Source organism: Lichenostomus cassidix, chromosome 3, assembly GCF_008360975.1.
Source record: "Lichenostomus cassidix isolate B80296 chromosome 3, HeHo_3.0, whole genome shotgun sequence".
NCBI lineage: Eukaryota > Metazoa > Chordata > Aves > Passeriformes > Meliphagidae > Lichenostomus > Lichenostomus cassidix.
Genome location: NC_139483.1, coordinates 67621846 through 67646174, shown reverse-complemented (window position 1 = coordinate 67646174; position 24329 = coordinate 67621846). Strand labels below are relative to the sequence as shown.

The 24329-nt window shown below is 40.6% G+C and overlaps 1 protein-coding gene across 7 annotated transcripts; it reads left to right on the top strand.

The window, feature by feature from the left end:
- The first annotated feature begins 102 nt into the window (after positions 1-102).
- Positions 103-24329, top strand: CEP57L1 (centrosomal protein 57 like 1). Of its 7 annotated transcripts, XM_085056202.1 has the most exons (12): positions 5914-6532; positions 9247-9427; positions 13386-13530; positions 15279-15458; positions 16033-16154; positions 16581-16697; positions 16960-17037; positions 18752-18850; positions 19563-19640; positions 19732-19973; positions 21585-21729; positions 23826-24329. In XM_085056202.1, the coding sequence occupies exons 3-12, from the start codon at positions 13389-13391 to the stop codon at positions 24036-24038; spliced, it is 1416 nt and encodes a 471-aa protein (XP_084912328.1). In that variant the 5' UTR covers positions 5914-6532; positions 9247-9427; positions 13386-13388; the 3' UTR covers positions 24039-24329. The 7 variants fall into 7 exon arrangements, with proteins under 7 accessions (XP_084912330.1, XP_084912331.1, XP_084912332.1 ...); XM_085056204.1 differs by lacking the exons at positions 5914-6532; positions 9247-9427 and adding an exon at positions 103-314; XM_085056205.1 differs by lacking the exons at positions 5914-6532; positions 9247-9427 and adding an exon at positions 103-349.

Here is a 24329-nt window from a genome sequence, read left to right as displayed (position 1 = left end):
GGCCCTGCCTCTCCCGGGGCGGCCCCTTAGCCCGCCCCGCCGGGGCCGCCGCCGACCCCCGGCAGTCCCCTCACTCAGGGTTGGGGGGAAATAGCTCCGCCCAGCACGGCCAGGCCGCGTGACAGACACGGCGGTCAGCCAATCGTCTTTCAGCGCTCTCTGCCGGGGGCCCAACCGCAGCGGGGAGCGGCTGTGCGCGGAGGGGGTGCTGGGATATGTAGTCCAGCTGAAGGGCAGGCCTGTCGACCCCGCGGGGGAAGACTACGTGTCCCGGCAGGCAGCGCGGCGCACGGCGCGGATCCTGCCCGGGAAGGGTAAGGGAGAGCGTTCTCTGCGGGATACGCGCACGGTGTTCCCGTCATCTTGTTTGGTAGGGTTTTGGGGGTTTTTTTGCGATCTGTTGTAACAGGGTGCGGAGCGCCGATGGCTGGCGGTAGCCGAGGGTGAAGCAGTCCCCGTGGCGGCTTTGCCTAAGAGCTTTCTACCGGCAAACACTTAAACACGCACGTGTTTTGAGCGGCCGCGAAGGCGTGCCAGAGGCGGAACCTGGAATGTTGCTGAAGTAAGCCTATCAGCGGGAAGGGAACATCTTTCGGTGCTAGCGAAACGCAGTCCCGTCATCACTTGGGATAAAACAGGGATGGGGCGGGAATCCCCGGAATATTCGCATTGAGCAACTATTCCGCGGTGTTTTTATCCAAGTTAACCCTAGGGGATTTTTTTTAAAATCCCAGTTGTGCAGTGGCTGATGAACGTGGAGACGAGAAGGCTCAGGGAGAGAATCTTCTCCATACATATATCCGTACATTGACAAGTACCTGGAGGGCAGGAGCAATGAGGATGGAGGCAGGGTGTTCTCGGTGGTGCCCGGTGACACTGTCAGAGACGAGGGGCTCGAATGAAACTCAGGAGGTTCCCTTTGAACATCAGGATGCACTTCTTTTACTGAGAGGGTCACCAAGCGCTGGCACAGGTTGCCCAGGGAGGTTGTGGAGTTGCCGTCGGTGGGCAGAGGGATAATCAAGAGCTGCCTGGACACAGCGCTGGGTAGCTGTCCCTAGGTGGCCTTACTCGAGTGGGGAGCTTGGACCAGATGGTCTCCAGAGGTCCCTGCCAACCTCAGCCATTCTGTGATTAAGTGTAATCTGCCATTAAACAGGCTGGTATTGCTGTTTCTCTTGCTTTTCCAGCAGGAAAAAAAAAAAAAAAAAGGCACTGTTTTTGATAAAGTTAATTTTCAGCCAAGTCAGTTCCTTGATCCAGTTCACCTCTTGGCAGAGAAGAGGAGAGGAAAACAAGGGCAGAACTGTTTGCAGCTGTCACATTGAAGCAATCATGAAAATAAAATTTTTAGTATATGGAAAGGCAAAAGAATACTTGGGAGTAAGTTAGAAACAGGACATTGGGGCTACATAGGGTCTTGCATAATTATTTTTGACTTCTCACCTACACATTTCCCCCTCTAAAATTCAGACCTTAAAACTGAAGGTAAATGCAGAGCAAGCTACTCTTATGCCACAGAAAGACAAAGAAAGCACTTCTGAGTCCAGGAACAGAGCTTGGGCTGGCTCACCAACACCATCCTTCAACAGCTCTCTTACTTGTAAGGAATCTGGTTACTTCATCTGACATCCCTTTGTTTTCTGGGACTATTTCTTTAAAACTTGCATTTACCTGTGCCTTTCAAGGAAGACCAGTGTCTTTTTTTCCCATAAAATCCTTTCTGCAACGAGACAGCACTGCCATTGTTCAGCAGGGTGGACAGGCCTGGACTGCTTCACGCAGCTGCTTCCTCCAGGCCTTTGGCACTCTGGTGAACAATGTATCTGCCGAAATCATCACTACCTGTAATAAATGTGAGTCCTGACTTCTCTAAGCACTCGGGGCCTCCACCCATCATAACTGATGGGTTCAAAGAAAATAGTTCTGCCAGTGCCTTTTATGTTGTTGGAGGTTTTTGTTGGTTTGTTTTGTTTTTACATTAGCTACCGCTTCAGCTTCCCACCCCATTCTGTTGTCACTCATTATGGTCTCCCATTTTCCCGTGAATGGGCATGTCACATCTGTTTGCCTTATTTCTATCTAAATTTTGATCTCCAGAAATTGGCTAGATCTTATTTTTCCCATCATGAGTTGTTGGGTGTTTCTGACAATGACTACATACATCCAAGATCAGTAGAGTGAACCAGAATCAGGAGCTTTGGTGTTTTAGACTTTGATACAGCTGTATTCACACACTGAATACTAAGATTGATTGAAAGTCACAGCACTGCCTTTTATCTTTTAGAAGCTGTTTTTTCCACTGGCTCCAAATGAACTCTGGCTACAGGAAACAGATTGTGAAACTGGCTCCAAGGCCTAAACTTCAGATTTCAGCCCTTTGTTTTATAGATTTTAATGTAGTACTTAGGGAATAGCAATGAGGATGGCTTTATTTTTTTCCAAACCAAATCTCTGCAGTTTTCTGATACCAGGTCAAGCTTCTTTATGCACTGCAAGACATTGTGGAAATCAAGGTCAAAGGCTACCAGTGGAATTAATCAGAGCCCGAAGTTAGGGGAATGTGTTTGTTTGATTTGCATGTTCACTGACTGAAGTTAATATGCTTGTTTTTGATCCCTAAAGAATGGATAAGAGAGAGGCAGAATTATGAAGGAAACAATCTGACAATTCATCCAGAATTACAGCAGTTGAGTTTTCAAAATGATAAGCTGAAGAAAAACAAATTTGTGGCTGTTTTAAACCTCAGTATTTCCTTCCTTCATGATTTATCAACTTCCCTTTTTTTAACTAGATAAGGACTTCTATAGCCATATGCAGATGACATCCAACAGCAGAATTATTTTTGAAAATACAGTATCTAGTAATTGTATTCATGCCCTTTATAAGATACAATATTTAAAATACATTATATTTACTTTCAAAAGTGCATTCCAGTTTCTGTATGTCACAAAAGAGCACTTTACTCCAGAATACATTTAATCAAGTACTGGAGAACTTACAATAACACAATAAAACTTGTGCAGTCTAGAAGGAACTGCTTTTTAAATTACATTCCTTCAACTGTTTTCATTTACCTCTGGTTTTGTTAAGGCTTACTTAATTCCAATTGCTAAATACCTAGAATGCAATGACTCTCTTCTAAAAGCTCACCCTCCCTTTTTAGATCCGAGTCTTGGCATGTTGCCACAATAAATGGCACTCCACAATAAAATGTATTTTTCTTCACAGCTGCCCTCTGAGAGAACAAAGTTCTGTGACTCCTGTTTTGCAAAGAGACACCAAAAAGCCTGAGGCTACTCCTCTACTGCCTTTGAACCCAGGCTCAAGCTTGGTGTCAAGCCCAAACCATTCTATCTGGGAGAAGATGTGGCCTTTTTTTGCTTCTGAGCATGTGTTTGTACATCTAATATGTTGTAGGTGCACATTTGCACCAAACCCTGCCACCCTGCATCCTTAGAGGTCACAAATGCAACAGGGATGGATAAATCAGACACCAGCTTCTTCTTAGGAGACCAAATCTTTCATACAGAAAGACTGTGGAATAGTTTATGCTGGAGAGTGGGTTGCTTTGAGGAGAGCTGGGCTATGATGTACCAGAACTACAGGCCTCTTAAAGTCCTGCTGTACTTTGCCAACTCTGACTACACTCCACTTAACTGTATAAATGTAACCTGAAGCACTGAGGACTAGGAAAAGAGTATGGGTAAACTAAAAGTGCAGTTCTGAAAAAATCCTCTGAGCAGCCACCTGAATTCTTTTTAATGTGTTTCTGGATAGAAGTGTTCAGAATTGCCCCAAACTGGGCATTTTGGAGCCTGTCTCCCCTCTGTTCCCATTTGTGATCTAGGCAGTAGGTGGAGCAGCTCTAAGAGATGTCCTGCTGAGTGGAACCTCTCCAAGCCCAACAGGTCAGGTTCTTCTGCTGTAGCCACAGATGGCTTCAGTGCCTGGCAGTGTTTGGCAGAGTGCTCACCTTCAGTACAGTAACCCAGGGATTAAAGAATTGCCCTTTAGCTCAAAGGCATTTACATCAACACCTCCTAACTCCCAGGAGAGTGTCCCAGGTACTCAGAAGGATTGCAAAATGGAAGGGAAGCATTCATCACCTCAGTTGTTGAATTTGTGCTCTTCTGGAAAGGGTGGCAAATGTGTGGCACTAGCATGAACTAGAAAGAAGGAGACACAGAGAGCTGTAGGCACTTTTTCCTGGTTTCTAATAACTTTTCCCAAGCCAGCGCTGTTTTTTATCCAGGAGCTATTTACTACCAAAATGCATAAATAAACCCAGGACTCTGTTTTGATGATCGAATTAGATGAGAGAGACACCTCCTTGTTTTACCATCTTTTGCCTCAGCTGCCTTGCCCTTGTTTGAGATTTACATGCTTTTTGGAGCAGGGTCATAACTTCAAACGAAAAGGTGGTGACTCCCTGTTTCCTTCCTGCTCTTCCTCCTCCCAGTCTAGCGTGGTGGTCAGGGATGAGGCATGAATGCTCCTCAGGAACTCCCACTTCCTGGCCAATGCTCTGACCAGTGGGTAGCAGCACAGAAAAGGTGGACAGTATTTCCTCCAGCTGCACTTTAAAATAAAAGGAACATTGCTTTTTGGGAATTTTATATCTGCTGACAGCCCAAAACGCCTTTTAAGCACCTTTGGCAGGCTGTCTGTTAACACCGACCTTGGTGTTTTCCAGCAATAACACAAAGAAAAATGCTGTGACCAGCAGCCACATGAAATGAAATCACAGACCAGAAAAGCTACAGGGACTCTTTATTCATTGTTTTAAAGAACAGATTTTGGCACTCCCTGCCAGAAGAGGACTCCAGATTCTGAGTCCAAAGAAGATAAAGGTGCCAAGCACCAGGGTGGGACTTCTCACACATCTATGTTCACAGAATTTCCTCACCCTGAACTGAAGCTCTTGTTAGCTCCTCACTGAGAGTGGTGCTTGTTTTGGATCTATACCTGCATTTCTTTTACATGCAGGGAATGTAAGCCTGGCATTACCACACTCAGTCCCGAGGCTGAAAGGCTCATGTATCCTGGATCATTGGTCTCTTATCAGTCCCATCCCTCTCATTTATTAAGGTCACACAGAATGGCAGGAATTTAAATCAAGAACCTAGAGATCCACTAAATTTCCTTGCATTCAGAAACTGCATATAGTTAATAGGGAAGAAATGCCTATTAAAAAGTTTGTAATCAATTGAAGTTAGTTTTCTATGTGCAACATTGTGCAGGAATTTGTAGCATCTTTCTCAGATTTACGTTTTCTGTATCTCCAGAGTCATGCATGTTTAAATATACAGATTATATGAAACAAGTAATGGTTTTGACTGTTTTAAGTTTCCCCAGGCAACTTGGGGCAGAAGTAGTGATAAAGCTATTTCTGCATTTTTGGATACTCATTATACCATATGATATACAAACTATTTGGCATTAATACTTAGGATGTTGTGCCTGTTCAGGATGTGCAATGTTCAGGATGTGTTGGAAATGCTATGCATATTCTGATTCATGATGACATTATTTAAAATTATTCTTCCACAAAACAGGTCTCCAAAGTAAGACTGAGGAGTTGCTCTAACTCAGATCTGCTTGCAATTTTTCTGCATATTTAAAGACAACTATTCCTGACAAAATATGATTTTGGGAATAATTTCTTGCCTGAAGTGAAACTTATCTTTTCCTTGTTAACATATTTTTTTTTCTCATTCTGGTTCTTAGGCTGCCTGATGTACAAATGCAGAATGGAGTTTTTATTTCCTGCCCGGTGCCTAGCTATGGGTAGCACAGGAATATATGAAAAAATGTAGGTGTGGTAATTGGTAAGAAGAGACAAATCCTCTGAATAATGACCCTTTTTATGTTTCTCTGCTCATCCATGTCAAGCTTTTATGGTTATCTGTCTAAAAATCTACCTCCTACCCCATCTTCAGGTTAGGTTAAAGCATGTTGGATGAAGAGAATGACACTTTCCCTGAGTAGGTATTGGTAAAAACAGAAGTTTACTTTAAAAATAAATTCCAAGGCAACGGTGGGGACACAATCTGTTTCATCTGCCTAGAGGGCAAGTTGCAACGTTCAAAACCATCTTTCAATTATACCATTAAATATTTGAGACATAAAAGGTGAAAATTATCATGCAATGAAAGTGTTTACTGTGAATGAGTCAACACCTGCAATAATCATCCACTACCTTGTTACATTTCTTCACTATGATTGTCATTTCAACCCACCCTTATATTTGCTCTGCCCTACCCTAATATGCCTTTTCCTTTTTGCATTTGCCTTTCTAATATCTAATTATTCTGCCTGTGCACAGGTACACAGTCTTTTATACTGGAGTCAGTTGCCCTTGAAAACCTTCACTTGCTACAACAGCAAAGCCTTCCTTTTTTTTCCCCAAGGGTCTACAAGCAAAGCCAGTAATTTCTACCTGCCTTCCATTCTGTTGGGACGCACTAAGCTAAACAAATTGCATATGGAAGACAGTGTGATGGCATCAGCAGGAAATAACAGTGAAAAAGTAACTTTGTACATTCTTCATGTAGAGTACTGAGAAGAACACCTTCAATTTCCACATCAGTCAGTGTACTAAGAGCAAGCAGCATCTGTTGGAACTGGACCTTAAGTATAAAGGGAAGAAACTTGATAGTTATTCTTGGTTGGAGGGTGGGAAATGGATATTTTTACTTTGAAAAAAATCCTAATTTCTTATGCTAGAAGAGGGAGTGGGAGAAAAAGAATACCAAATGGCAAAGCTCAAAGAACAAAGCTATAGGACCATGTAAATACAATAAACAGAGAGGAGATGAGGCACAAAAACCAACTGTAATGAGAGGTACATGAAAGAAGAGGAACAGAACCATGGGTGAAGTGAGGAAGTATATTAGTGACCATTTATAGTATTTGGGTTTTGTTTGATGCTTATCACAAAAAGATTGTGCTTAGTTACTTTGAACTGATGAAAGACATATAAATGTAATTATTTTGATAGCATTATATTCCAGCTAGATGCTTTCATGCTAACATAGCACTTATTACTAGATAGGAATTTGCAGTCTTACTCCTTTAAAGGCTAAGTTCAGTTATCATCTGCATGTACACGTTAAAGCAGTTTACACTAACTTGGTTCCCCCACAGTGTTGATTATGAGTGTATCATGTACTTTTGGATGAAGGCCCAATGGAATGAGGGATTTGGTCTGCTGTAGTCATTGAAGAAAACAGCAAAGCTCTAATAACATTATGATCCAATTTTGCATGTTTGATACACTGCCAGGTTAGAATCTGTTCCGAAAAAATAGTTAAAAATCATAGATTTTTTTTTCCTTCACCAGGTTTTCTTTGCCTTGTTCACAAATACTTGTGTAACTCATTCTATTTTCTTTTCTTTCTTCCTCTTTTTTTTTTTTTTGGTTCTCTTGTGGCCAAACAGGAACTAGAGAAATATCAGTATGAATGCTTAGAAGTGAAATGCTGACACAGTGAAAAGTCTTAGGAGTTTTGGGGGTTTGTTGGGTTGTTTGTGTTTTCTGGGGTGTTTTTTTCATTAAAATGCCAGGTTTTATCCTACTTGACAGTACATACAATGTCATGAGAAAACAGAGAATGCCATTTCTTTTCTTTTTCTTCAAAGAATGAAAAATAATGATTGTATGAAACTTCTGCATAAGACTTGCTATTTCGGAATGGATAGGCTTTGCTACAGTAGTATCAAAGAAGAAACTGTGAACTTCACCTTTACGTATCCAGTTCTGAGATTGCCAGTGTGTATCTTGCAGTTCATACAACAAACTGCCTCCCATGGATTTGTCTGTGTCAGTGTTTCAAAACACTCCCAGGTTCCTTCATTTCTCTAATAAATTATTGCCATTTGCTCTAAACTTATTTCAAGTGGAACTTGGTGAACCTTAAAACATTGAAATGCTTTATTGATTCAGTGAGGTTTCACTTCCAATTAGTTTTTCAGCTGCCACCATTTCGTGTCTAACCCACTTAGATTAGAGGAGACACAGGAGTATCAGTTACTTAGACATGTCCTGAGCAATGTCATGTGTTTCAGGCTGATTAAAGTGGTTGTGTCAGGATGCTAGAGACTGGGTGCTCCCAAAACAACAATGCAGTTTTGCCTACAACATTATTTATTTAAATTTTTGTCTGTGAAAGAGCTGTTCTTTGTCTGTTGGGAATAAGGCTGAGTGTTGCAGCATAGCTAGTACAGCTGACCAGGCTTTTCTCCCGCTTCTCAAAGGAAAGTGAAAGGGGGAAAAAATTAGACCAATTTGGATTGTGTCACAAAAATGGCCTCTTGCATATCCTTTCTCCAGCAAGGCTTGGCTCAAGTAGACAAGCCAGCAGCCAGAATTTTGGGAGTTTCTTGGTATTGCCTGTGGTGGGGCAGTTCTTTAAAACTTCTCTTATGTCAGAGAAACACTGAATCAGTCCTTGGTTCATCTGAGACTTTGTTTTCAGTTATCAAAAAAACCACTATAAATTGTGCATGCCCAGTAGGTCAGGCCAGAAGATAGATATCTTTGTGTTTCTTTCTGAAAAATGCTTTGATCTGCTTATTCCTTTTCCTCTTTGAAGGTGCTCTGACAGCACCTCTTTCTTTGGTTTTAAAAGGTTGCCCTCACAGCGATTTGAATGAACCAGTGTCCCTGTGAGATAGCAAACATCAGAGAATTTAGTGGAAATATCCCTTACATTATCACATTATTTGTTTTGTGTATATCTTTTGGGAGACTGTTAAGCCAGCATTATTCCCCAGGTCTGCTATGGTTTACATGTGGAAAAAGCTTTTCCATATGCTGCTTTACATGAGACATATATATGTATATGTGGCAAAATGTTTCTGGACTTTTCACTTCAGGAGATGGTTTTTTTATAACTTTAAAGTTATGTGGCTTGCGTTGGAGGGGAGGAACAGAAAGGAGGGGAAGAGGATGATGAAGTTGTAATTGGTCTTTCTGTAACACTTGGGATTTCAGTTGTGTTCAGTAACTCTCCACTGTTGGTATGCTTACTTGGGCCAGACAGCAGTAACTAAAATGTCAAATGATTTTTACAGCAACCCAATCCAGTACTCTGGCATTTAATGCAGGCCACATTCAGCAAAAGTAAATAGAAATGGTATAAAGGTAAATCGTACTAATACTTACATCATGACTGTGATGAAATGGGAAATTCTCTGTTTGTCTTAAGGTACCAAACTCCAGTTTGCTTGCTCTCTTCTGAGGCACGAAAGTCCCACGTACAGAGACGGACCTGACGGTGGGATTGCTCCCCAGCACACTTTGTGCAAGCACACTCAGCCTGCATGCAATGGTGAGCCAAGAGGCAGAAGTGCTCCCTTCCACTGAAGGGGCCAGCTCAGCTCCTGCTCACAGCCCAGGGATGAGCACTCCAGCTGCAGCAAGGTAGGAGATAGGCAGAGTGTTTGCATTAAGGCAGTGCTGTCACAGAGCTAATGTGCTATGCCTGGCATCATGCACCATGCACAGGGTTGCAAACGTGTGGTACAGAACTCCGTGAGCCTCCTAGCTCAGACCTGGAGGAAAACATAGCTGGCTTGCCCAGGCTGATGTTTAATCACACAATATTCTGAGTTGGAAGGAACCCACAGCAACCCACGCTCTTGACTAAGTTACCCCATGCTTGATGCAGGGAGTGTTACTTTGTATTTTTCTGGGCAAAATAGCACCAGGTATCTATGCGTCACCACTGCATTCACCAGCACAGGCTGGGCCATTTCTGGTTAAAAAACTCAAAGGGCCAGTGCTGACTCCAGATGACCTGCACAACACAAGTACTTCACTCTGCTCACTGCAGTGGTGCAGGCTACTGGGGTGTGAGTGAGGCATTTCTTCCTTCTTCCCCTCCCCTCTGGATGTAACTGGGGTATTTTGTCAGCCTCTGTTTAATATGCATACTTCTCCCTTGGCTCTTGCCCAAACTCGAAGGAGTGCACTGCTTTCCTCAACCAAGGGCTTGTCTAAACAACAATATTCTGGCTGCTTTAACAAGTGTTGTTGAAGTGCTAAATCCCCCTAAGCCTCGTGGAGTTACATTAGTACAAACGTTGCTCTTTGGGAAGCAATATCTGCTTAAAAGCACTTCTCTAGGCTGTGTACCAGGTGTCCACGGCAGCAGCAGCATGGAATAAGAAAGTGGTTTAAGCTTGCTGTATAAGACTTTTTAAAAAGCAAACCTGGTTGTGATGGTTTTATAGAAGTTTAAATACTTGTGGGGGGAAAAGTTGATGGTAGGACAGTTGACGTTCAAATGTACGTCAAGCTATTTAATTATTTCCTGATATGTTTCTTGTTGCAGTGAGCTGGAAAAAGGGCCAGGATGTTTAGTGATGTCTTGCTAGTGTAGAGTGACCTGGTCCTTTTCCTGGCACACATCTCCTTGCCTGAGGTCTGCAGTGTTGTAGACATTCCTCCTGTGCAGTATGGTTGCTAGAAACGGTATTTACCTGCTAGGATATTAGGACTTGTCTACACCAGAGCACCTCTAGCAGAGTAATTATGCTGACAGAGCCTCAAAGCACTATAGCAACCATTCCCTCAGCTACTTCACACAGCCTCTGTATCTGAGGAAGCTGTGGTAAAGCAAGGCACCCGTAACTGTCTGCAGCAGAGTTTCTGCAAACACAGGTGTCTCGGTTCTGTGGTGGTTTTTTCGCTCCCTTTGCTGAGCCTGTGCTCTTAGGAGCAGCTTGGGGAGCTCCCCCCTCCAGCTGCAGGGTGTGTATTACCCTCTGCTGTGCTGGCAAATTTGTGGGGTTTTGTGCTGAAGCCCACACCGGATTAGCTGGATCACCACCACCAGGCAGGTGAGCTGGCCTCTTCTCTTTCACTTCCCTTTGGTTTCACTTGCAGAACTAAAGGGGCTTTATTTTCCTTTCTGCCAAATAGGTGTCCCCCAACCTTTGTATTACTGAACTTGTCCACAAATTTGCAAATTTTCTGCTGCTTTATTCCCTCCTTTATTCCTTATTTGCTTCGGATCACTGCCCTCCTTACAACTGTCCACAGACCCATCTCCTTGGAAACAGCAAAACTTGTTTATGTGAAAGTAATAAGGAAAGTAATTGATGTGTAGCTGTGCAGGCATGCGGGGGAGCCATGTTCCAGCAGAGGACGTTGGAAAAGCAAGTCTCCACTTAATTCTGACTGCCAGAAGGTTGGATGGCGTGAGCAGAAACCACCTTCTTCCTCTGCTGTGTCCAAAGTTGCCTTGCTTTACTCACAGCAGTGGTAGGAAACTTCTTGCATGTGCATATGCTCATTTTTATGGACCTTTTTTGCTAGTCTTTTTCATCACCAATGCATAGGGATTGAGAAGCAGCAGGAAAATTTTTAAATCTTGCTTATCTCTTATTTTGTGGAACTCTGTGCTGATGTACTGTGCTGTGCCAGGACCATCTCGTCTCCTGTCTTGGCCCTGACCACCCCTGTGGCCACAGGACTTTTCCATCCATATTTTGAGGTTTCTTCTGCTCCCTGCTTTGTGCTTTTCACTGCCACTGTCCTTGTGTGTTGGACATGGCTGATAGATTTGACTAGCTGTTAAGGTCAGGTGTCCCTGGATAATCTTTCCTGGCCCTCCAGTACAGAGCTGGGGAGGCCTATAAACAGCTTTTTGGGCCATAAATGTGGCAGGGTCACCAGGTGGGATCTCTTGCCAGAGATGGTGTGGTGCCTAGCTGTCTTCTGCTGCCAACACAGCACTGAAAGCTTGTGGCCTGGCCTTGGGAGAAGTCTTTGGAAAAGACCTGAGGCACAAGAGTAGCCTGGATAGACTGCTTCTTTGGGGCCAGGGGGGCTGCTCTGAATGGTGTGATCTGCCTTGGGGGTGTTAGCACATGAAAGTGGGGATGTTTGGGAGGCCCCAGGTCAGGCAAGCCCTGGCCAAGAGGTGCTCACATTGATGTTCCTGTGATGACAACTTGGGGGAAGAAGGAGGGATTTCTGCTTGCCTTCAGTTTAGTGCATACCTTGAAGCATGATTCAAAATGGAAGATGATTTTTTTTGTTTGTTTTATATGGCCTTTGAAACCTGGCTGTAAGAGCTACTCCTGGAAACTTTCTGTTATTGAAAACTTTTCCCCCACCCACCCAGAATGAATGGCTTTTCCTGGAGTGTGCTTCATCAGAAGGGTCCAATCTTGGTCTTTTTCTTCCTCCTGTTATTAGATACCTGCTTTGGGTGATTTTCCTGGGGCCTAATATTTGTAGATAGCCTTACCCAAGTGGGAAGACTGTTCCAGTTCTATGCCTTGTATTTTAAACACAAGTGATATCAGAGCTGTTATAGTGCTAAATGTTCAAATAAGCTCAATAAGTTCAAATGTTTTTCCATTAGCTGAAGCTGTATAGACTCTTCTTTTGTTACACTGTATCAATGAAATTAGTTATTACAATGAAATTACAAGTATTATTACTACCATTACAATGAAATTTCTTACACTGTATCACTGAAATTACACTGTATCAGTGAAATGCTTGATGCTACTTTACTAGGTAGCTCCAGGAAAATTTCAAACTTGCTTTAACTTCCTAGAGGTTGTACTAGCCTAAAGGACTTCCTGCACGTTTCACTTTCCATGTCTTGAGTATCAAGAAAAATTGCTATTAGGGTGTGAACTGTCTTCAAATGTGCTTCTCATAAAATAAAGAATGTCAAAGGGTGGGACAGAAAGAGAGTGAAGAAACAGGACTTAATACATATGCCTAATAATGGGGATAATGCTGGAGATATTGCATATTAAATACCTTCCTGTTATCTCAACACTAAGCGTGGAAAGCTATGTCTTTAGTACGTAATAATGGTATATTATTTACCATATGTTATTTAGTTTTACATCCAAAAAGATGGGGAGAAGAGCACTAAGGAGGCTGCAAATGGAAACAGGCTGTAATACTTGGAATGCTTGCTCTGCAGGGACCACTTAGAGTCAAGACATTGAAGTCTGTAAAACAGTTAGTAGAAAATGCTGTTAGTACTTGGATTTTAAAAGGACAAAAATAAGCACAAGTTACTAGAAAGCACCTAGAAAAATCTTGGAAATTTTTGGTTGGTCAAAGGAAGCTATGTTAAGTGTTACAGAAGACATTATTGTGGAATTGCATTAAAAGACAGGATTCTTCTGGTAGGGTGTGGGTATTATTATTATTATTATTATTATTATTATTATTATTATTATTGTTGTTGTTGTTGTTGTTGCTATTGTTGTTGTTATATTATTATTTTTGCTTTGGTGCACATGATCTGGTTTGATAGAAACAGAGCCAGGGACAGCTCAATGACATACTTTTGGAAAAGAATCTGTTGAAGAAATAATAGCAATGAATAGCTGTCTTTCTACAGGGTATGGATTGTGAATCCAAGAACAGTTACATAGGAAGCTTTCTTCAGCCACCAGATCAGATGCTTCCTGCAGCCTTTGTTTATATAGAATCAAAGAAGTTGGCAGCTGCTGCTGGTGACTGGTCTTCTATCCCAAATAACCAAGGTATAGCCAAAATATGTCCTTAAAGTGGTCTTTTTAATTGTTCTGTGTGAAATCTCTTGAGGAAACTCCCCATCCTATTTTACTGAGTTCAATGACTTTCTGCAGTTATCAGACTGACATTGAGACAGGATGTATATGTGTCCTGAGGGAGTAGTCTCCCTGAAGTCATACATCCAGAATGGAAACCTCTGCAAGTCTTCTAACATCCTTGTAAACTTTGGCTTTGAAATTTGTTTAACTTAAAATCGTCAGACTTCCTCTGAAAGCAAAGGAGAATGCTTCAAACCAGTAGAAGTTCATGACTTCAAATACAGTAAAAAAAGATCATTAGTGTGGTACACTGACTTGAAATTGGCATTGCATAGTGTTATTTGACTCCTTCCAGCTTAAAACCACTTCTAAGATATTTTTGTGCGCTATGTTTCCTTGGGAGAACTTTTGAACAATTCAGACTCTCAGGAAAGTTAGCAGCATGAAAATCCTTATGAAATATGGTTCTCGTTGTGCTTTAATGGGTGACTGCTCTCTGGAGCTCACAAGGGAAATGCTCAGTGGCTTAGGGTGTCTGGAGAGCCTGGGGAATCATAAGGATACCCATACTCAGACTTACTATCAGGGACAACTTTGCAACATTGCACAGACATAGCCCATGAGTGTGCATGTGATCATTGCTCTTCACTTGAAAAATCTGTGACTTCTGTAGTAATGTCATGTCATACAGAGTTCAGGCTTTTTGGATTAAAATGTTCAGTTTAGTGTTATGTAGCTAAGTGTTTCAGTGTTCAGTGTTATATGTAGCTAAGTGTATGCAAAATGTTTGGCATACCAATAGAAGGATGGAAAAAGTGGTCCCACTTCATCTTTCTGCTTTCTGGGATATGCTTTTTGTTTGGTTTTGCTGTTGTGTGGTTTTGTTTGGTTTGGGGTTTTTTGGTTTTGTTAATGGGGCCATGATAAGCTGTTAAAAGTTGTTAAGGAGGTAGCAATATTCGATGGGTATTCCTTTGATGAGAGAGTTTGGAATGGAGAAGCTATCAATTATAAAATGTCAGAAAATAAGCTTGACTTCTTACAGAACATTTCTTAAGCTTCCACAAGTGTGTATACCTTTTGGAGAGCTAGCAGACTTTTTCTTGTAGCTGAAATTGCAGCTTTTATTTTTGAGGAAATTTTGACACAATACTGATTTGAGGCTGAAAGCAAAATCTTCCCAACTTGTTTCTATGGTTTAAAGAAGCATCAAATACAAAATACTAGATGCTGAATCATTGCCTTTTGAAACAATAAAGTATTTAACAATGTATCTTCTGCTAAATTGTCCCTTTGTATGTGATTTCTCCCCTGTTCTGAGCGCCTTTTCCCCTTTTTTAATCTGTCCAGACCAGCTGCATTACACCAAAATTTGTGGCCTGACTTGAATATCTGTGTTCCCTGCTCCTATGTAAAAAGAAGCCCCAAGGTTTATTATTTGCCATTATTTCTTTGTGCTTGCTGCCATTTGGAGTGAAAATAGTTTTGCTCGTAGGACCAGAGCTTCATACCTCAGTTATGCAGGAAACACATCCATTTTTTCCAATATGTGTTCTGCATATGTTATTGTACAGCTGGGGAATATAATTAATTTTTGGGAGTGATCCTAGGAAGAAAATTTAGGTATTATATTGCAATATGAAATATTTTCTAATAACCATAATCATCATAAGAATAGGAATTGTTACTTAAGCTGTAGCTGTTGGATTGTTTGCTAGCTGTAGTGGAAGCCCTGAAAACTCTGCAAGAAAAGATCCACCGCCTAGAGCTGGAGAAGTCACAGGCTGAAGATAATTTGTGCAGCCTTTCCAGAGCAGCTGCTCAGTACAAGAAGGTCTTAGAGCACGAATCCTATGAGAAGGATGCAGCACATCAAGAGCTGATGCAACAGAGGAAAGGTATTTCTTTTGAGTGATAAGGTGTAGCCACAGCAACACTAAGACTGTATAATCCAGGGAGTGTTTTGTTTTGAAAAACTGCTAATTAATGCAGCCCCCTTTCATTTTTTGCTTCAGAACTGAGGAGGGACAGGAGCTTGATAACTGTGGCTCAGGTTGAGATATTTTTTACATATATCAACCAAGTATTGCATAAGCCATAAAGCAATTCTAAAGACTCAGCATGTTTCAGGTGGTATGTTTAACTCCTACAATAAGCAAGCAGCTGCTTACATAACATTGCTAACTTGAGAAAAGAGGAGAAGAGAAGAAACCAGATTCTGCTTAGGTATCTGCTGATACAAATCAAAGTAACTGCAGTACTCATGCCTTTGGAATTCAAATTAGGGACTAGCTTTGAAAAAACATTTTGATTCTCATGTCTTATATATAAAATACATTTTAACCACATGACTTGTTCAGACTAACAAAACTATTCTTGCCTGTTTTGAAGACAGAATTCCTCAATGTAATGACAGTCTGGCTACATGTGTAGCTTCCCTTGCTGTACTGAATGTCTTGTTTCTCCCTGTAGATGCAAGTGTGCAGTTAAGTGCGGCACAATCCCGCTGCTCCCTGCTGGAGAAACAGCTGGATTACATGACAAAAATGGTTTCCAGTGCAGAACTGGAGAAGAAAATGATTTTAGAACAACAGGTGAAGCCCTTTAGCATACTAAAAAAGTAGTGATGTAGTTCAAAACTGTAGAAATGTGCAGAATATGAAATGTTTTATGGCCATTGTTTTTCCCTCAGCTCTGCACAGGCTGCTAGCAAACAGAAGCAATTTACTGTCTGACTGGCTGATGACAACCATTCAATGAATTGGATGAAAAGCTCCCTGGGTGGAACTCCTAATGAGCAAAACCATGCTAATACTTGCACATTTGGTAGACAAAAAAGCTGCTGGAAGCTTAAGTTGTCTTTGTCTGCCTGGTATTTTTCATCACTTTGCAATTTAAAAAATATGGAATTTAAACTAATTAAACACCTTTACTGTGGTGTGGGGTGGTTTGGGGGTTTTTTTTGCTGTCTGAAACAATTCCAGTCAGTTGCCAACTCCATTCTTGGTTATTTTTTCCAGGCCCAGCTTCAGAAAATAGAAAATCAGAACTGGTTGGAACTGCGTGCAAAACTTGAAAAGCTTGAAATGCTAGAAAAAGAGTGTCTTAAACTTACTGCTACTCAGAGAATTGCTGAAGTAAGCATGCATGGAATGACAGTCTGAAAGTTGTTTTGTGGCATACTATTAATAGTACTAAGTTTTGCAAAAGTTACCTCTGTTAAAGCATACCTGACTGAATGCCACCTTGGCTTCATGTGCATGAGTCTTTTTTCAGTCTGGGCTTTAAAAATTCCTACAGTCCAGTTTTATCCCCTCATTACAATTGCAAGCTCCTTCTGACTTCTGATTCAGCATGACAAATTGAAGCGTGACTAATCATTCTTGCCTTCAAATTCAGGACAAGATCAAACACTTAGAAGAAAAGCTTTGTAAAGAAGAGCATCAGCGTAAGCTAATACAAGATAAAACTGCTCAGGTAGACAGAAAATGTTTTATTTTATCTTATTTTTTAGTACTAAAGAAAGCTATTCTCTCTGTTCAAAATACCCTTCTTTTTTTATTACATTTGAACTCCACATATTTATTACCCAGGCAGAACTCCTGGAATACTAGGCCTGTTATAAACTACTTACTAGAAAGTTTGCCAGGTGTGTTGCATATCTCAGTGAAGAAGATTCTTTTTGAGTTTGTATTAATGATACAGTTTATCAGCCTCAACACTGCTCCAAGTGACCCAGATAGAAAATTTATTTCTAGAAAATCTGTAACTAAATCGGATAAACTTAATTTACAGTAACTAGAAAGTGGTCATATGTGAAACCTTATATCCCAAGTGAGATTGGTTATTGTGTTTGTTTTCCTCCCTTTTATAAGACCTGTAGAAATCTGATACATGGGGCTATACTTAGAAAAACCTTTAATCAGTGATACATTGTTCATCAAATGAGATCATGTATTATTCATTATTGCGTGAAGCCATGATCAGTTTGTTGGGCCACCATCCATCTGAGAAAGAAGTATTTGCCAAAGAGAGCAAAATCAAAGGAACTTTTGTTAAAGGGGCAAAGTAGTCATAGCCCAAACCTCACTTTGTGCATAAACAGCAGCCAGTTTGAAATAGAGACCAGTTGTAGGGGGAACTCCCCTGGGGTGGGGTGGGGGATGCAACACTGAAGAGTAATATTGGAAGAACCTAAGCAAAGCTGATGCTTTAATTTAATTCATCACTGCTGTCAGCTTTTATATCTCATCCAAGGATGATGGGTTTTCATCAATCTAGGAAGCTTTAAATGACATACAGATTTGTAGCCCAGATATCTGACCACCTCCAGAATCCAGCAGAATGACACAGTTGAAAACTTGCAGATTTTTTGGTTTCTTGCTTAGACTGCTTGCTGCTGCAGAGCAAAAGGCCTAGTACAGAGATTTTATCTTCTGAGAAACATTGTAAGAATGACTTTCCCAGAGCAGACAGTCTAAACATTTGCTCAGGAAAGGACTTAGGTGCAGTAAACTGAGTCCTCAACTAGTGTTAGTACCATCTTAGTAGACTACAGGATCTGGGATCTGGGCTGGGAAGCACAGGGTGTGGTGTGGTTCACTTCCTTTTGATGATAGAAAAGCCAGAATATTCTCACTTTAGTGGTGGACCTCCAGCATTGTTTATCCAGAACTGTAACACATGCCAAAACAAAGTCCTTGTCCTACATTTAATTGGGAATGATTATCATCCTGTTTATCATGGGCTTTGATATCAACTTTGAACCACTGAGCAATCTGAGGATTGTCCAGCAGGTTTGACCTCAGTGTTACACAGTCAGGCTTAGTTCTCTCTGTCCTAAGATTGTAAGAGCCAAATGTTCATGTAATTTGGATTTTATGATCAGATCCTCAACATGTGGCAGGATTGGCTTATCTCAGTTGCTGGTTGTCACAGTGGAAAAATACAGCTGCTGCTGCAGCTGAATATGAAAATGATGAATACTAAGACAGAGCTGCAAGATCTGCCTGATACCCTTCCTTCCTAGTAATCTGTTCAGTTTTTAAGAGCAGATTATACCTTCCAAGCAGGACAGTTAATAGTGTCCTTAATTGGTTCTTATCCATGCACAAAAGAGAGAATTAATAAATCTTTCATACTTATAATATTACGTTACATGGCTGTTTTCTTTTTTCACTTACTGCCACAGCTTCTAACAGGATTTGATGTAAACAGAATTTTGATGTCTTCAGTAACATCTCAACATGAACCTGAAAAGAAAAATGTGAAGAACAAAAAACCTAGGAAGGTAACGTAAATTTTTATTAATGTACTATTGCTGATAGCATCTGACTCGCACAGAGACTGGAATTTGTGAAAAATGGTGATGTAAGAGGCACTTGATTCATCTGCTACACTTTACTCCACTTCCAAAGTGACAAACAGTAACAAATAACTATTTTTTTCCTGTTTTTTCCTTTCCTTCAGTAATTAAGATGGTACTAGGGCTGGCAGGATGTCACTGAAAAACCTTCCCTTACTAGCTTGACAGTTACCTCTGTTGAAGTCTTACTGCCTTCCCCATGTCCTGTCTTAGCTGCCTTTCAGTTTTTATGGCAAAATTAGTTTCCAAAGGAGTTTTAACTCAGCATCCTAAGATGGTGTGTTTTGGGGGGGATTGCTGAAATCAAGAGAATTCATTTTGCAACACGTTACAGATCAGTCAAAATTTTGCAACTTAAGTTTTTGAAAACTTAAGTAAACAAGGTTCAATTTCTTTAATGTCAGCCTAATTGTCAGACTATCTCCTACGTGCAGATGGAATAAAATTTACTCGTGTCAGCTATTGGAAAGTCTTGGTTGTGATCCACACAGGAGGGAATTTTTTTTTAAACCAAAAGAAAACTGAGGTGATGCATTTCACTGTGTACTTACTTGAATTTTACTTACTAAAAAAAAAAGTTTAAGATTGTGCTCTTGGGTCAGCAGATTGGAATTTGTCATACATTTTCTTATGGCAGGGAAATCCCACAATGAAGAAAACGCATGTTTCACAATTACGTGTAAAGGCTGGTGAGCTGCCTTTTGTGGCTGGGAAGGTAGGTGAAAACCAATGTTCTCACTAAATTGGCATCTACGGTTTGAGTAAGGCTCTTTAGTTGTTAATTACTTTTGTAAAGCCACTAATAGTTCTTCTTTAAGTCTGCCAGCTCCAGCCATTCTGTCAGTGCAAATGTACAAAGTGTGTTGCATATTATGAAGCATCGCAATCCATGTATCTCATCACGAAGAAAAGGAGGAACTATGTCTGGGATTTCAGGACACAGTGCACTTTCAAAATCTGTATCCTCTTTGTCCACATCACCTACTGCCACCAGGAGCCTTTCAGACCTCCTGTTGGCCATACAAGATGAGCTGGGCCAAATGCACTCGTGAGTACCCATCCCTGGTGTTGTGAGTAAATGTGACCTCAGCAGTAGCCCTGAGAAGCTACAGGGGTGCTATATCCAACCCAGCCTGTTTTAGCTGTAGTTCTCCTTGTTGACAGAATGACCTGAGCAGGCTTGACTGGTAGGATTTTTCTCATTCAAAAAATTCTTTCTATCCTGGTGTTTCACTGGTCTTGTTTTTCTGCTTCCACATCCTGTATTTAAACAAGCTGCTACTGAAGTGACAGCTGCAGCAAATGGAAAGCCTTTCAGACCTGTGCTTTTTAGAAATTTTAAACATATTCTGAGATATACAGAGGAAACCAATAATGTTCTCCTGGAGAAGGCTGCAAAAGTGGTGCTAATATTGAGTAGGCCTGCAGGATGCAGTCAGTCTGGGTGGTGGAATGGGTTTGTACAGCTCTGGCATGAATAGTCTTGTCACAACATCTACCCTGTTTCTTTGTACTCATTCAGTGTTCTGTCCTTCTCTGTGTACCTGCTGTGTCTTTCTGCTGAGTCAGTCTGGTGCTCATACCCTTCGTTTGTTGATAGCAGGAGAACCTGCTGGTCCTGTAGGGGAGTTGTGAAAGAGAGACAGTCTCCTGCCAGAAAATGGGCAGGGTGTGGAAGAAGCTAACACTTTAGATGGCAGTGTATGTATCTTTCTATCCATGCAAGTAAATGTGGATTACAACCTGTTGTGTTCTTAGGCATCTTCCCATTAATGCAGGCTTGTGGGACTGTGGGCCAAAGCTCTGTAGCTGCTCATGGCAGACATGTCAACACAATGAGCTGTGGTTTGAACAGAGGAGGATGTGCTGATTAAGCCAGTTAGGATGTTGACGCTGATTTGAAATCCTTGATGTGGCAAAATTTAAACTGGCAGGCAATCTCATGTTCAAAAAGCAGTGTCTGGCTTACTCATGGCAGTTCAAGGACAGGCTTTTTTGTCTTATAGCAACAACCAGTTGCTTCAATTAAACTGTGCAGGAGCCGCAGTTACTCAGAAGTCAGAAAAGAAGCTCTGACCTTTGTAAAGGGATTACTTATCTAAGAGAGAGTCTCTAGTTTCAAGTAATTCAGGTATCTAGGTATCAAGATCTATACAATTTCTTTTACTTAATTGGTTAGTTTAATTAAGCAGCCCACTTTGCTGTAAATCTTTTTGAGTAGAGTGTTTTAATTTGAATAATTTGTCAGAAAAATTATAAGTTGAATGTACTAGTTTAAAAAACACTTTTGTGTATTACACTAAGCTTTCAAAGTGTGCTAATTTGGACAGGAAGTGAAAATGTACTGCATAACTGCTGTTCACTTTCAAAAAATCTCATTTTGCACACTATTACACATAGTTACCTGCAGTAGTTAGGCCTGTGGGAAGAGGGAGAAGTAAGATGGACATCAGCTACAAATTTGGAACAAGGAAATCAGACTCACAGGAAAACCTTTTTCTTTTCTCATGTTAATATATTCCAGATTAATGTGTAATGAGTGAGAGGGTAAATAATGCTAAATTGCTGTACTCCACACAAAATGGCTGACAACTCCTGCAGGAAGAAATCCCAGAGAATATATAATGAATACTTAGATTGCCATTCTTGTCTTTAATAGTGAGCATCAAGAACTTTTGAAGCAGATACAGGAGACTCAAGACTCCCAAGTTTGTGAAGACCTGGAACAGGAGGTGGATTGCCTTGTAAAACAAATGGAGATGAAAGGAAAACAAATATCCAAGCTGAAAAAGCATGAGGCTGCTGTAAGAATGAAATATAAAGTCTAGCTGGTAACATGCTGGTTGAAAGGCTGCCACAACTCTGCCTCCTGTTGTCATCAGCTAGAATGTCACTGGAATGTTTTAAGCCAAGATGTTCCAGTATGGGTGATTATAATTAGACTGCTGGCTCATATTTTTGTACCTCCAATTCCGTCATTTGATCAAGAAAAAGTGCTTGCGACTGGCAGTTAGGAATGTATGCTGGTGGGAAAGCTTCCTGCCCTGTGGCAGTTCTGCAATACAGGGCTGGGTTTGCTCTGTCTGTCACTTCTGCTCATCGTGTTAAGACAAACTGTTGAAATTTCATTCCTTTGTATCCTGTCCCTCAGGGGAATGAGAAAATAGAATCTGTAATTCCTGTACAGACTGGATTAAATGTCTTTAATATTACTGAAACGTTGAAGGTCTTTATTGGGTAGTCTGTTGACCAGAGCTTCTCCAAAATCATAGCTGGACAAGCCTTTCAGTTTTGTTTAACCCTTAGACTGTCCTCATTCTGTCAGTATTTAGTTTAGAGCCCTAGAAAACACCATACATGCCCATATAAAATTACTTCTGTAGCTGAACAGCTTAACTCTTTTGTAGCAATCTAGTTTGAAGCATATGATTAAGCATTCAATCCATAGTTCTGTCTGATTGTTTTCTGTTTTTTCATCTTATGTTACATGATAAATACCTGAGAACTTTGCTTATACAGGAAACAAAACGAAACTCAGTGTGAAACCTTGTGAAGGGGGGAGGTGGTAGTTAATTTAAATCTGACCAGTTTTATTCTTACTCATTTTTTGATGGATTTTACTCACTCAAATCTTTTATTGTCCATGTAATTGCCAGCAAAGAGGTGCTTTATGTCAAAGCAGATGTGTCAGACTTGCACATTAGCAATATGGACAAAGGACATTCACTGCTGAGTCCTCACTGCCTCTCTTGGCAATGTCATCTGGTTTTTTGGATAAAATTCTTATATTCTTGAAGAGCCAACAATTATGATGTTAATCCTTGCCTCAAAATCTTGCTGACTTCATCCTCAGGAACCTAAGCCAGCGGACAACAACTGCAGCTTTATTTCTTTCTTTTGCATATCTTTTTGCCTTTGTTTTGGATGATGAAGAGTGGCAATGTGGTGCAACTTTGTTGTCATCCTTGCCTCTTATCAGGGTGCAGATCTTCTGGCAAGTCCTCTGTGCTCTGGTACAGCTTGGTCAGAGCACACCCCTTAGGGTCATGCTGTAAATAGTAGTGTCTGTATGATTACTGTCCACCATGCCCTGGTTATCAATACAGGCCATTCCTGTAACTCCTTGGCCTATATTGTTGGGGGGTTTTTTTCTGGTGCTTTTGCACACAGAAATATCTATTTGTATTTTGTACAGACCTATCTTAATATTTCTGATGCATATTTCTGTTTTTAAAACCTGTCATACTAAAAGTGCCATAATAATCTGTGTGTTTCACAGCTGATAATATGTTCTAGAATGCAATTAAAGTTAATTATTTTTAGAAATGGACTTAAAGCCTAAATTGGAATTTGGAATGCTTCCAGACTAATTTTATCTTTGGGAAGTGACCTTTTCATGCCAAGTGCAAGTCAAGACTCATTATTTGGCATTTAAAAAAACATTCTTTAGCAATTAACCCTATTTATTCTGTTTCCCACTTTTGTTAAGGAGGCTTCAAAATAAGCTGCTTAGATACAGTAACTGATAATTAACAGTATACATTTTAGAGGTTTATTGGGGTTTTTTAATTACAGTCTGAAATGAAAAAAGATGGTTGTAAATGTAGAATATTAAGAGATGATATTCCATCTCTCTCAAGCAAGCATTTTTACATTAGGCAGTGATGGGATTCAACAGCCAATTGAGTGTGGATGAGGTCAGTTTCCTGTGATGGTTGCTGTATGGGCAAGGTCAGTTTTCTGTTGCAGTGAGACAACTTTGCAAGCTTACTGAATTTAAACTTTTTTTTAATGTCCCTTAGACATCTGTAGTTTGGTAGAAATCCAGTCAGTTCTACAGCTGTGGGTCTTTGGAGTTTGTAACATGCTAATTAGTAATCTTTTTTTTTTTTTTTCCTAGGTGCAGAAATTAAAGAGAAAAACTCAGAAATTGAAGCAAGGGGCAACTCCTGTCACACTAAAGTCTAATAAGCAAAAGGAAGCAAAGGAGATTGTAGTCACTGTAAAGGAAAGTATGTCTAAACCTTGCCCTGGGCAGCAAAGCAGAAGCTCTCTTCAGCTGCTAAAAGCTGTGAGGAAACTTCAGTCATCTCTGAAAAAAGATGTAATCTGAGAAGAATAGTTCTGAAGTTTGTTATGTTAGAAGTTTTTTAAGTTGTCTGACATCTAGTAAATTTTTAGCTGTATAAATACCTTTTAGAAAGAAACTGGATACAGTATAGATGTGCATTCTAAACTGCCTACTCTCTAGTAGGTCCGTTTGTTCACCTTAGAATTAACTTGCATGTAGTTTAGCTATAACTCAACTACACTTCCTTGTAATAATTTTTTTAATGGACTAATGAAATGTTATAATTTGTTAAATTGTCAAATAAAATTTTGTATGTTTTTTTACACTTAAAAA

What these genes read in the sequence shown, in the direction of transcription:
- CEP57L1 (XM_085056204.1), top strand. Translation starts at nt 13,389, where the DNA reads ATGGATTGTGAATCCAAGAACAGTTACATAGGAAGCTTTCTTCAGCCA. An exon ending in CTACTCAGAGAATTGCTGAA is followed by an intron (nt 16,698 to 16,959) that starts GTAAGCATGCAT and finishes CTTCAAATTCAG; the next exon opens with GACAAGATCAAACACTTAGA. An exon ending in GAGCTGGGCCAAATGCACTC is followed by an intron (nt 19,974 to 21,584) that starts GTGAGTACCCAT and finishes TGTCTTTAATAG; the next exon opens with TGAGCATCAAGAACTTTTGA.